A 13,824-nucleotide genomic window follows, 5' to 3' on the forward strand; every position below is an offset into this window, starting at 1 on the left:
TAAATTAGAGAAGCTTTTAATATTTATGATCGCAAGAATTATAAAAAAAAATTCATGAATATTAATGAATTTTTTTCGTTTTAATACAGATTATCACCAGCGGCGGCGTAACATACAAGAACGAACCATGGCACAGAGATTGTTTCACTTGCAGCCATTGTAACAATTCACTGGCAGGCCAGCGGTTTACTTCACGCGATGATAAGCCATATTGCGCTGAATGTTTCGGCGAGCTTTTTGCCAAGAGATGTACAGCTTGTACAAAACCAATCACTGGTTCGTAATTTTATTTATTTAATATTTTTAATAAAAATTTTTGCATTAAAAAAAAAATAGTGTTATTTTATTATCAAAGATTTATAATGGCTATTTTATTTCCATTAATCAACGGGATATTTTTTTATAAATCAATAGGCATCGGTGGCACACGCTTCATCTCATTCGAGGACAGGCATTGGCACAATGACTGCTTCATCTGCGCTGGATGCAAAACCTCACTAGTCGGACGTGGATTCATAACTGACGGGGACGACATCATCTGTCCCGAGTGCGCCAAACAGAAGCTCTCGGAATGAAAAATTCCCGGAAAAAAAATATAAAATAAAACATCAGCTAAAAAGTATATTTAACAAAAAAAAATATGATAAATAAAATAACGAGTGTTGATGACGAGAAAATTTATAGACGAGGAATAAAATTCATAGAAGATATAATACGTGTGAAAAAATATAAAATAACAATGAATAAATAATTATAACGACGTATTTTATTATACGAAATTCATGCTCGCTATGATTATAAATATTTATAAAATTAAACTTCATCGTAACTTTTTTTTGTTCTTGTTTTTAAAATTTATCGACATGTTTCTTCTTTTCAATTAGTTATATTATTAGTCATCTGTTATTGTAATAGTCATTTATAATTTCGAATTTTATTTTTAGCTCTTATAAATATCTTATAAATACACACCGCTCCAACAGTATTCGAGATATTTTTAACTCATATAAATTGTTCTCGAGTATTGTTAGACTTGGCTATTGATTCAATGTATGAGCTTATGAAAATATATTTAAAAATATAAGTATATATATAAATATTATGAACTATTAAACAAAATGTCCCAACGGATCATAGTGGGAATAATGTGCAGTTGCCTTAAACAATCAAATCGCTTAACATTAATATATTACTCTATACGTATAGTTAATAAATAAAAATGAAAACAAAAAAAAAAACATTTAACTTAATAAAGAAGCGAGTCAAGTTACGAGTGATGTTATTAATACTATTTCTAAACTTTTTTTTATTAACAAAAAAAAAAAAAAAGAAGAAATATTAAGTCAAATTAAGCTACTTTCTTAATATAATCGACTCAATGATTTATTAATTAATATTTTTATTCTGAAATAAATTTGCATTGATCTATTAGTACGGAAAACCCTAATTCATGAATGATGAAATTGTATGCCGCTATTCAAGTGTCTTTAAATAGAATATTGTAAAAATAAAATAATTAAATTGCCACTGTACCGAAGTATGACAATAAACGAAATACATGCACCTATATTTACACTTACACAAGATACACACACACACACACACACACAAATAAATTCACGCTTATCTACATTCATACATTCACTCATGCTTACAAATACATACACAGTAATTTATTTTGTGATTAGTTACAAAACCAATCAACACATGACTACTGCCTGAACACAATTGCCAATTTGCGCTCCCCATAGAATTGCAGCGGGCAAAAAAAATTTTTATTTTGTTTTATTCTTAAAAAAATAAACCAATGTAATTAAAATTATCTAAAAAAATCCAAAATATCTAATTATAACTATATGTGTGTGTATCTGTCATCATCTATAAATGATGAACGAAATTTGTGGCCTTATCGTGATTACTATATGATCTATTCTTAATTACTTAATTGGTTATAAGAAAATCTTACTGTTTTTAATAACAATAATATCGATTAACAATAAAAATAATAAAAAAAATTAAAATATATCTTTATTATTAATCATTTTATTAATTAATATATGTAGTATGTAAAATTACGGTCAACCACAAACAAAAGCAGGAATTGAATTAAAATTGACATTATAACACATTGTTATGTATAATAATGAAATAAATGAATAATAATAATGGAAGCTTGCATTAATAATAACGATTATATATACCATGACGAACCAATGACACTTGCTATGTAAACATTTAAAATCACGCATATGCACTAATCGTTTTTATTATTAGTAAATTATAAATAGTAATAAAAATATAAATATATTAAAAAAAACATATATTTTAAACGTGATTATGTACTTGAAACATCAATTTATCACGATGTAAAATTGATCAAATAAATGTTATTATTTACAAACAATTTTAAGAGTTGAAGATTCATTTTATTTATATTATTTCAGGTGGTTAAAAAATTGATCGCATCTGTACTAACTCTGCAAAAGTATTGCATCCCTTTGTTAGATGGCGTTACTTGATCCTTCTGAGCTTTCAACCCCTGGTATAAATGTAGGTAATCAGCTGTTCGATGCATGCATGGGTGCAAAACCACGCGATTTATAATATCACGTCGAAAAAAATAAATAAACGTGAGAACATTATTATTGGGGGTTATTCGCAGTTCAAAGTTCGGTAAAAAAAACGTATGAAGAAGAGACGGAAAAAAAATGTGCATTCATACGAACATATCAGACTATTTAGCGAGAACGAGTTCATTCGGTAGCTGAGTAAAGTTATTGTTTACGTTTTATTTTGTGTTAACGTAAAAGTGATTTCGTTATTCAGTCAGTTGAAAAAATATTTCATGCAGCGTTTAACCATTTACTGATTGCTGTATTTTCATGGATCACAGGAAAATATCATCATTACGGTTTGTTTATTTCAATAGAATTTTTATTACATAATTGTGTTCAATATTCGCGTTTTTATTGAATGCGTAGATATATTTAACAATAAATAGTAAATGCAACGAATTATATTATTAGTTCACGAAATATAAAACCCGTTTTATTTTTCTGAATTTTTATTTTGTTTTAATTAACAATAAACATTTAACGTATTTATTTAATGGTTTTCTGAATAAATATAGTTAAATTTTCATCACTGTCAGGATTGAAAATTCGAGAGATAATCAACAACTTTGTAGATGGCACTAGGTATACCACGTAAAGAGCTTTGAAACAAATCAACCGAAAAAATAATTGATCCGCGGTGCAGTTTTATAGAGTAAACGATCCATTTGACAAGCAATCGATTCCTTTTAGAGTAACGAGATGCTTTCTCACGATAAATTTATTATCTTTTATTTCGGAGATCGATTGATGAGGGCGAAACAAGGGAGCAGCAATGCCTGACTAATTTAACAGTTAACTACTTGCTGCGAAGTTTATAACTTGGTGATATCCCTGATTATCCGTAAAATAAATAATTTATCCAATTAACTTTGGAAAGTCTGGGATCCACCCTAATGCGATGGATGATTGACTTGATAGAAAACGATTAGAAAATTCAATTACCGATAAATTTATTAATTCAACTTACATCGTCTCTGTAACGTTGCGAGACTTTAAACTTTTAATGTTTTCTTCATTAGTGAACTGTTGAGGACAATAAATTGAATTTACTTTGTTTATCTAAGCTCAAGAAATCTAACTAAACTCTTTACTTTATAACTTTTTTTATGCTTCATTTTTTTTCTTTTCTTTGATTAATGAGTTAAATATATTGGCCTCAAGTTTGGCTTAAGTACTCTTAGATTGATGTTTCTGCTCACGCGATCAGTAAGCTTTTTCCGGATTTTTATACGGGATTGTAAGATACGACCGATACGTGATAATATTTCGTGAAGATTCGTTCACATTTTAACAGCTTTATCTATTTAATAAAATAATATTTACAGAGGGTTTTCGATTTGCTGAAACATTTTATATAAATGGAATTATTAAAAATACAGTTATATTAACCTGATTAAATTTACGTTCGATCGTAAAAGTTTTCATGTGAAAATTATTCAATTAATTCAAAATGCAATTTCGTTAATGCACATAATTATTTTTATAAGTATTTATTATAATATAATACAATGTTAAAAGTTATGTAATGTCAGCTGTCAAACTAATTAATCCGGTATCCAATTTAGAAGCAGTGAGATTAAATTAAATTTAAAAAAAGTCAAATTGCCAATAAACTTTTATTAGTATAGTTTAAATTTGTGTAAAAAATCCATAAAAGTTAAAAAAAATCAAGTTTAACTTCTTTTTTCTTTTTCGTTTTGATTATTAGTAACACAATCTTTTAAGGTTTCAATTCTAGAAAGCTTATCGAACCCTTCACAGATACCACTCCGCTTTCGTACAACTTTAAATCCGTCACACTCGACAGAGTAGAATCGATATTGAGAATCAGTCGCCCGTCTCTTATAACTTCTTCCGAGAACTAGCTCGAATCTCAAGATCTATCTCTTAAATAATCGATGTCATTCCGTTGTAATTTTTTTTTCTCCAAATAAAAAACTTTTTACGATCTCTATTTTATTTTATTTTAATAAAAAATACTCTAACTGATTTCAATTTTAAAACTGTAACAAAACTAGTTGAATACTGTATACATTAATCCATAAATTTTAATGACATTTTTCAAAGCTAATCTATCTTATATCAAACGCTCTAAAAACCGGATAAAAAATTTAATCACCGTCAATTTTATCAAATTTTTTACAATTGATCAGTCGGGAAAGTTTCAGCGGCGCTGAAATAGGATATAAACCTTTGAATTGCGTGCTTGTATGATCAATCGACGTTGAAAACTAATCCCGAAAAAAGTAGCTTGAGCTTTTCGAATAAGCCGGACAGTAACTACACGAATGAAACGAGTCAGAAACAGAAGAACGGTTTTAGTTCCATATACAGATATAAATCCACATACAAATAAAGAGCGTACCAGATAGATACAACTCTGAGCGGTCTTGAGAGAAACTGTAAACGGAGAAACGTCTTATCGAGAGATGAGCAAGGACCAAGACGACATTGATCTTCCTTAAAGTCCTGGTGTTTCTCTACAAAGTAAACGATAAAGAAAACTTGTCATCGGTTTAATCGAACGGCTTTGATGATGTGATCCTACTCGCTGAATAAAATCTTGTCATCTTCATTCAGTTTTGCTAATACATCTATTGGGTATTTTATCTCTATTAAGATACGCGGTGTTTTTATTCACCTTAACAAAGAGTGAGTGCTGCATTATATCCCAACAGTTGATTCAAAGAGACAATGCAGCGTAGTATCACAGTATAGTATTCAGAACTTAAATTCTTCTATTTTTTTTTTTTTTTTTTTTTTTTTTCAATTTTTCTATAAAAGAAATAACTTTTGCTACCATAAAAAAAAAAAAAATACAAAAGACAACTAGTAGAAAACTGTCTCTAGTACATGACGAAGGATTTTATTTTAAGCGAACACGACTACAAAAGAAAATATCAATCATTTGAAAGGATTGAAAAGAGCGCGGTACTCGGTCAATGGATTTTTTCAAACGAAACGTTATCAACTCGATTGTTACTTCCAAAGAAAAGCATCAAACCAACTGACGTAGACTTGAGTTTTTTTTTTAATTTTTATTTTACCCTTTACTTTATTTGTTTCTCTTAATTATATCATTATTATTATTATGATTTTTTCTCGTCGTCACCCTTTCTTGAGGTGAGTTTCTGTTCAATAGACAGCTACCTTGGAACAATAGATAAGCTCTTAGTCATTTACTCAAGCAACTATCCCGTTCCTTTCACAAATTTGACGCGTTCCTCATCTTCAGTTTGGTTATTATGTGTCTTATTCAAACAATGATCTCACTTTCTAAAATGTTCGCAGAGATACATATACATACAGTAGCAAAATAGCAACAGCGAACCAGGATGAACAGGAGTATTGAAAGTTTCATAACCTCTGAAGGGCTTTTGTTCGCCAATAATTTCCAACGCAGCTTGAGTTAAGACGAGGTTGTGTCATTTGAAAACTATAGCAGCCGCAGAACTTTGTTCTTCAGAGTAAGTCCTCGGTTGTCGTCGTCAGGATCGTTTCGTCTTGTCTTACGTCTCTTCTGTACAAGCTCTATACTCCAATCTTACGGCAGTATAGTGTAGCACAGCATAGTAGTAAAACATGAGATCGTCTTAGCGAAATTTGCTACCAAGTTCGTAGTTAGTACGGCAATGTCTTGTCTTATGGTAAGCGTACCTCAATCCACTTGTTCCACTATTTATGGTGGAAAGAAAGCTGTTAAATTGATTACACAATCAATCATTTATCAAGATAATATTCTGGGGTGACTTGTAGCAAAAATTTAAAAAGCGCGGTTATTTTTTTTCCTCGGTAAAGCTTCATTTATTCTCGACATTATCTGTAATAATTTATATAAAGTAACGCAAAGCTGTGATATTTATTCTCTCGAGCTTTGTTAAACGTTGAAGGTGGTAATTTAACATTATATATTGTACGTTATAATGTTTTCTTCTTAACTTAATATTTTAAATTTTATTACACAACCATTTTTGAAGATCAGCCGAGGGTGGATCGACACAAAACGCCGGAAATGATGCACTCTTTTATTTTCTTGAGCAAACGGTCAACCGGATTCGGATGCCCGTCCATATGTGAAGATGCAACAACAGCCAGCCAGCAATCTGATACAACAATGCCCTGGAGCATTGGCACCAGAACTGAACCGAAACTTTGTGCACTTGGAGCCCGTAAATCAGGCTGGACTTTTGTTGCAGTAACTGCTTAGTAAGTACGAGACAATCTGCTGTGCAGATAGGGTATTCACTGAGCATCGACCAGACGTAGTTCACAAAATGCTTTTGTGTATTATATACAGCACACACTATAAGTGAAGGATATGCCATTTTATTACGTTTACTTGTCTTGTGTTGTGTTGAAGGTACAGGCTATACAACGGACTTATACACAAAAAAATGTACCAGTCAAGTTGATATCGATGTTACGAAATTTGGAGTCTTTCGAATGCCCACATGGAAGCAATGCGCGTCCCGCTGCCCACTGCCGCCACAATATTGCGGCTTCCTTGGCTAGCTTCCAAGTCCTACTGCAGCCCGTGTCCTAGCTCTCTGTGCTTTGTGGATATAGCCATTGAAATTGTTCCAGTGTGCGGTAGTTTTTAGGATACCTTTTAATCTGTAACCCTCTCGTCATAATTTTGATATCGTGCCCACTGCCGATTCTTATCCGGCTGTTCAACTCACCGTATCCTTAATACTGCTTGCGCAAAAGAAAATCTAAAGATTAAAATCCTCATCGTTTTATTTTTTGCAAGACCTTCTCTATGGACAACAGTTGGAAAATTTATTACTTTGAGGAGGATCATTTTTTTTTTTCAAGACAGGTTAGTTTTTTTTTTATAAAAAAAGTTATCATTGCTTTCATTAGCAAATTGCCTAATTTCAGCTTTAAAAATGATTTATTCACTTTTTTAATAATTAATTTCTCTGTTTTTGATGTTGGATATTTTTCGGATATAAATACTCAAAATAATTTGAAACATGTTTATTCACAAAAATTCATGATACATTATAACCTTTATAACCTTGATCGAGAATAATTATAATAAGTATAATAGCGATGAATGAATAAAATATACTGGAATATTTATCTAAAATAAAATGATATGATTATAATTTTACTAATGGGGATAAAAAAAATAATGATAATAACAACAAAGAGTATAATTCGGATACGAGAGACTAATTTATGAATTTTTGATACGCAATATTCTCCCACGCATTTGCTGGATACGTAAAATAAATTTGAATAAAACAATTAATTAATATAAAGTTATCGTTGCAGAGAATCATTGTTACTGTTATTATTATGATTACGGTCATTATTATTGTTATTGTTATTATTATTCAGAGAGTGGTGAATAACCAGAGGTGTTCTATTTTATGAGTATCATTGTACTGTTTTCCGCGTGTATACACACAGGAAGGGAATATTTAATCAGTAAGTATTAACATTCGATTGGTTGTAATGCGGCGTGTATGTACCAGCGTAATTTTGGAAAACCCGTGGACTATAAATCAGCAATTTCCAATTGTACGGTGTTTACAACACGAGTACGTCTGCTAGTTACTCGTGTATTTTCGAGTGGATCGATAAGTTGACGCACTCATCCGTACCCGCGCACCCTTTTAGTCTGCAATAGTTCCATGTTTAGCGAGATCGGTTCCAGGGTTCTGTGGGGGGAGAGAGCGCGATACCACCCTAGTATAGAGTATATAGTATATAGTATACAGCCGAATGTTGGTAGAATATTTAGGACGAATCGCAAAACGCATTTAGTCATCCGTGTGAATTTTATAGTTAGAGCAGATGTGTGCAAACTCGTGCTCGTTTGAGCACGGTACCACTGGCTCGGTCTCCATGCACTCGTTGGTGATGCTACACAACTATTGATGATATATCGAAATCATCGTCTATCATTGTCGTCCCGCATGAGTGCTGGTGCAAGTCTAACTGAATATATTTATTCAATTGATCTTTTACGTACACACATAGTCATAGTCGCATCACACTTTTCTGTCATGTGTACCCATATCAACCGATTAAACTTTTATTTTTTATTTTTATTATTTTTTCATCTATTTTTGCTTTTTACTCCCTCGAAAAATGGAATGCACTGTGGAAAAGTCTATGCATTTGATAAGAAAAACTTGAAAGTTGTCTGACCCAAGTATGTTGGGGTACTTTTACTTCGGAAAACTCGTAATACTTTATTTATCCCACCAGAATAAGTTTATATGTATGTATGTATGTATGTATGTATGTATGCATGCATTAAAGTTTTCGCTATTCGTTGTACAGTGCACGGTGTACGCTTCACCACACTGCACTACACTGTAAGGAAGAAGAAAAAAGAATCCACTAGTCCATTTTGTCGCGACGTCGATCACACACATATACACACACATTTACATTCACAAACGGTGATATGAGGATTATAGTGTGACGACGGTACTTTATATTAAACTTTGTCGTTTTCACACAAAACGAAAGTGCGGCTTTGGGAATGGAATATATATATTTATAAATAAAAATATATATATATATATATATATATATATATATATATATATATATATATATATATATATATATATATATATATATATAAGTTGAGTGGGTGGAGTTTGGTTTGGTTTGGTTGGATTTTGATGGGTGGTTAGTTGGGTTGTGGGTGAAGTGAAAAGAGTAGAGGAGAATTTTAGTATAGCAAAATGTCGGTGCGCTCGAGTATGATGGATGCGTTTAGGAATTATTCACAGTAGTTTGAGTATTTTCCGAATGCAATTGAGTTTGTGTGCGGGGTTTCTCAGAGACAAACTACAGTCATTTGTCACAACACATTTCTCACGGATGGTTATGAATACCCGACCGACCGTACTCCTATCGTAATTTACCGTTATTCGGCTAATAAAGTGACTGATAATGTTCCCGCGGTTAATATTTGTCCCGAGGAAAAATCGCTAAAAATCAACTCATTAATTTAACTCGTTAAAGATATGATTAGCTGCATTCTGTTATATACTCTCGGGTTTCTCATAAAATCAAGAAAATATTAAAGCGTAGTGTAATTATAGATAAGGCGGTGTGTTTGCAAAACACAATTAAGAGATTACGGGAAAAGTTATAATTAAAATGTCATTCCGAGGGGCGAGAAGGGGGAGGGTGTGTTATTCTACGAGATTCTGTTATCTCAGCACTGTACTAGTCTTTTCTCTTTATTGCTACTCACGAGGTTTATGTCAATCTTAAACTACTCAAATGTTTCTTTAGTATTATATCAAAGTATAATCTACCTTCTACCTTTTACTTGACTTTATAATGTTTTATTTCAAACTTAAATATTTGCATAAGAATTTTCTGAATATCCTAGCTGTTACTTTAATTAATTGGGGTATAATTATTTTTATTAATTTTTACGCTGACAGAATTAATTAATTAAATTGTTGAGAAAACACAATAGAGTTAAATAATAACAAAAATAATAATATTTTTTTAACCTACGTAATTAATCATTTAACGAAAAAGGGTAACACTGTTGAAAACAAGTTGATAAATGTATTTTTTTGTGATAACCTTGAACCTTATAAAAGTTCTTGCATCATAACACGAAGGAAGTGTGTAATTTCCCGGATACTCATCTTTTAAAAGCTATTGTGAGAAAGTGAACGAAGACACGAGAAAGAGTTGAATAGAGAGTAAAGAGTTCTTATATAATCTCGCTGGTTTTTCTGTACTATTTGTGCGGTGGATGGTTGTATTAGTTTCCGTGAAAAAGCTTCGCGGTTAAAGCAACTTTTACTTTACTCTTCTACTCTTACTGTAGGTATTTCACCCGTCCGACAAGCTCTACCCCCAAAGGATCCAGCGTTATCGTCCTCAACTTTTTATCCGTCTTCATTCGCGTTTTTCACCAACTGTAATGACCCGAGCCAATTTGTCTTCCCGAAAAAAAAAAACAAACCACGATGACAACCAGGTGGAAGAGGAAGAGAATGAGCAGGAAGAGGAGGAGGAGGATAAAACCCAGCTCGTAGAGGAAAGAAAAAAATTATAAATGAAAAAAATACTGAGAATTGTGAGCTGGCAACTTTTTGATGGCAATCGAGCGAAGAACAATTTCTATAACTAAAGAAAACTTTTTTTTTTTTTTTTTTTTCCGATCATTATTGTTGTTATTTATGCTTTAACTAAAATTTTTATTCCTTTTTACGAGGTAGCATCTCTTTAGTTTACAATAGACTGGTACCTTTTCATAAACGTTTGTTGTTTATTTTTAGTATCATAAGTAAAGCTTTCAGTCTGCTCATAGCTTTTATTCTTCGATTATGTCAGCTAAGGGCAACAGATTCCTAGACCATCTGTAATCATCTCGGGTTAACAATACCCGAAGAAGACTTACTCTTATCCGTTGTAAAACTAAAATCCAAACATACAAAAGTAGCTCAATAAGCGTCTGGCGGACTGATAACGAGGACATATCCTGGAGCAGCTAACACCACCGTACAGTATTATTATATAGAGAAGGATAAACGATAGAGGACCTGGAGTCAAAGTCACTTGTGTTACACTAGGCTACGGAACAAGAGACTAGTTCCTTCAGTTGCAGTTTATTTTCATGGATGACAACTTGAATCCCTGGGATATATCCTCTTACATTTTCTCTTATACTGCTTCTTGTTTCTTTTTATCTGCTTTATCCCATAAACATTTGTCTTTGCACAGATTTGTCTTTTCACATCGATTCGAACGATACTCATTAATTTCAATGGACGCTTTAAATATAGAGTTACTGCTTCGAAATAAGATATATTTTTCTTTCCGAGATGATCGGTCAACTGGATTGTTTTTCTCATAGATAGGCAGCTCGTTATAAGGGTCAGAGATTAGAATTTGGCTTAAAAGTTTCATTTTCAACAAGATTTGGGTTTTCACCCTCCTAATCGGTAGTTTAAGACAAGCATAACTCAAGTTCTTGCTTCAACAAACTAATGACTCTTGGGTCTTCTGAAAACGACACAAATTGCTAATAATAAGTTAGTAGCTAACGGGAAATGTCTGAGGGCCTCAGAAATTATTGATGAAAGATGAGATTTTAATGGTAAAGCGTATCTTAATCCGGCAAAAATAGACGAACAAGCTTAAAAATTGATGATTAATATGATTAATTTTGGAGAAGATTCGTCGATCGAAGAGGGTATTTATAAACGTTTAAATATAATTTGAACGTCTGGAAATTTAAAGTGATAAATGAATTATTAATTTTCGTTAAGGTATCGGACAGGTAATAAAATTATCGATAAAGAATAAAGGTAGTACTATTGATATTGCAAGTATCAAATATTAATTAAAAGTCTATTTATCTAGTAATATGATGAATCATTTCCATAAATAATTGAACGCTCTGCAAATAAAGTCTCTTATGATTTTTCAATAAATTTATCAATAATTTGTTTGATCAAAATTTCTATCACAGTTGTACTATCAGAAAATGTTGTCAATAAACAGAACTGACGGAGACCCAAATAAGTTGTATACTACTTAGAACAAAAATATCAAATCTCAAATAACCATAAATTAGTAATTCAAGAGGCATAAATTGATTCAAGGATGAAGTGAAGTTAATGAGTGATTCAAAGTGCATCAAGCTATTCTTCGTTATCCGGAGGATTCTCGAATGTATATTAGTATCAATATAGATCGCAGATAGGAGCGGTAACGGCAAGTGACAATTAGTTGACGTAGATATATATGTATATCCTTACCCTCGAAACATCTAATGTACCAATGCTCTCTCATTTGTAATTCAAAGTGACCACATGTATGCGTGAGAAGGCACTTTATGCATCTGTATAGAGTCGAAACTTGCTTTACTAGAGTCTAGAGTCTACAGTACTAGTAAGAGTATTCGTCCTTACTCGAGGGATTCACTTTGGACTGTATCTGGTAGTTTGCGAGACCAAGTATTCCCTCTATCCTTTCTCTCTAAGCTCACCCATTTCACTCAAACACATTTCGGATGCCTGATGTACACGGGGAGCAAAGTTATCTTTCTTTTTCTACTCAGCTTTCGGCTCTTTAGATTGAGTGACGAGGGAATATTCAAGTTAGATTTAACTTAACCAAAGACATATGACATCCCTTTCAACGACTGTTGTACCCTCGCTTTCACATCTGCCACCCTCACTCGATCAAATTTACATGACCAATACTCGCACTTCGGAACTCGGTTATATCACTTGGATTGCTCTGTGGCAAAGAGTTATTATTAGATGAATTATGCACCGACGAATAATAGCACGGCACTCAAGGCTGACATTTAAAAAAAAAAACAATAATTTTTCTAATGCATGAGATTGAAAGTCTCGGTTTAGTTTTTTTTTTTGTTATCCGTTATTTCTTCTCTTTCTCGTTCGTTTCTTTTTTGCTCCTTTTTTTTTCAGCAGTAACTTTCTCGCGTAAATGTATTCTTTTCGCAGTAAGAGGACGCGTACTAGAGAGGTCGCTTTAAATATTTCATTCTGTTAATCAGACTTTTCTTTTCCCTCTAGTTTAGATTTTTTTTCCTTTTTCTTTATCTTTTTAAATATATTCACTTTATCCTTCTCTCTTTTGCCCACAGCCCACAGTACTGATTTCTCATTTTCATTACCGTCCTCTTTTATTTTTTTATTTAGTGTTATTTCTGTGAATAAAAAACACATTTAATTTTATAGCAACCTGTTTCAGGTTCCTGTTTATATTTATTTATTATGTTCATTATTCTCGGTTAAGCTTTCAAACTAATTATTTATATCCGACACACTCAATGAAAATACCTTGTGACATTAATAAAACTTAAAATGAAAACAAAAACAAAAACAAAAAATACAAAAAAAGTAAACATTTAAGAGTTTTCAATGTAATTACTCTATTATTCTGGCAACTGCTGCAAAGTATTTCATTTTTTTGTACTTAAAATGTATTTCATTCTGCCCTAAAAATAAGCTTAAACAAAGCAAAAACTATATAGAACACGGTTTTAATATTCAATAATCCATTAATTTGCAAACATCGATTGACCCGATTCTAGTTAAGTAGACGTTAATAAAAAGCCGTTAATACATATCCAAAGTAGATATTACATATTTTTTATTTATAGTAATAGATCTAGACAGTAAATTAATTCGACAATATCTGAAAGCATCACCAAAGATATTTGTCGAGGCTC

General features: G+C 31.9%; 2 protein-coding genes across 10 annotated transcripts in view; one reads left to right on the top strand and one right to left on the bottom strand.

Moving 5' to 3' along the window:
* Positions 1-2,404, top strand: part of Lmpt (four and a half LIM domains protein limpet) — a 58,649-nt gene extending 56,245 nt beyond the window's left edge. For all 9 annotated transcript variants that reach the window (XM_074247841.1, XM_074247840.1, XM_074247839.1 and 6 more), the window contains 2 exons: positions 90-276; positions 415-2,404. In XM_074247841.1, the coding sequence (XP_074103942.1) occupies positions 90-276; positions 415-575 (348 nt within the window). In that variant the 3' untranslated portion in view covers positions 576-2,404. The remainder of the gene's footprint in view (positions 1-89; positions 277-414) is intronic.
* The window catches only part of Rpiiic53 (RNA polymerase III subunit C53), a 160,432-nt gene that overhangs the window by 61,551 nt on the left and 85,057 nt on the right, over positions 1-13,824 (bottom strand). The window lies entirely within an intron of this gene.

This window comes from Cotesia typhae, unplaced genomic scaffold (genome assembly GCF_013202065.1).
Source record: "Cotesia typhae breed Kobodo isofemale line unplaced genomic scaffold, CoteBio_Ctyphae contig_5, whole genome shotgun sequence".
NCBI lineage: Eukaryota > Metazoa > Arthropoda > Insecta > Hymenoptera > Braconidae > Cotesia > Cotesia typhae.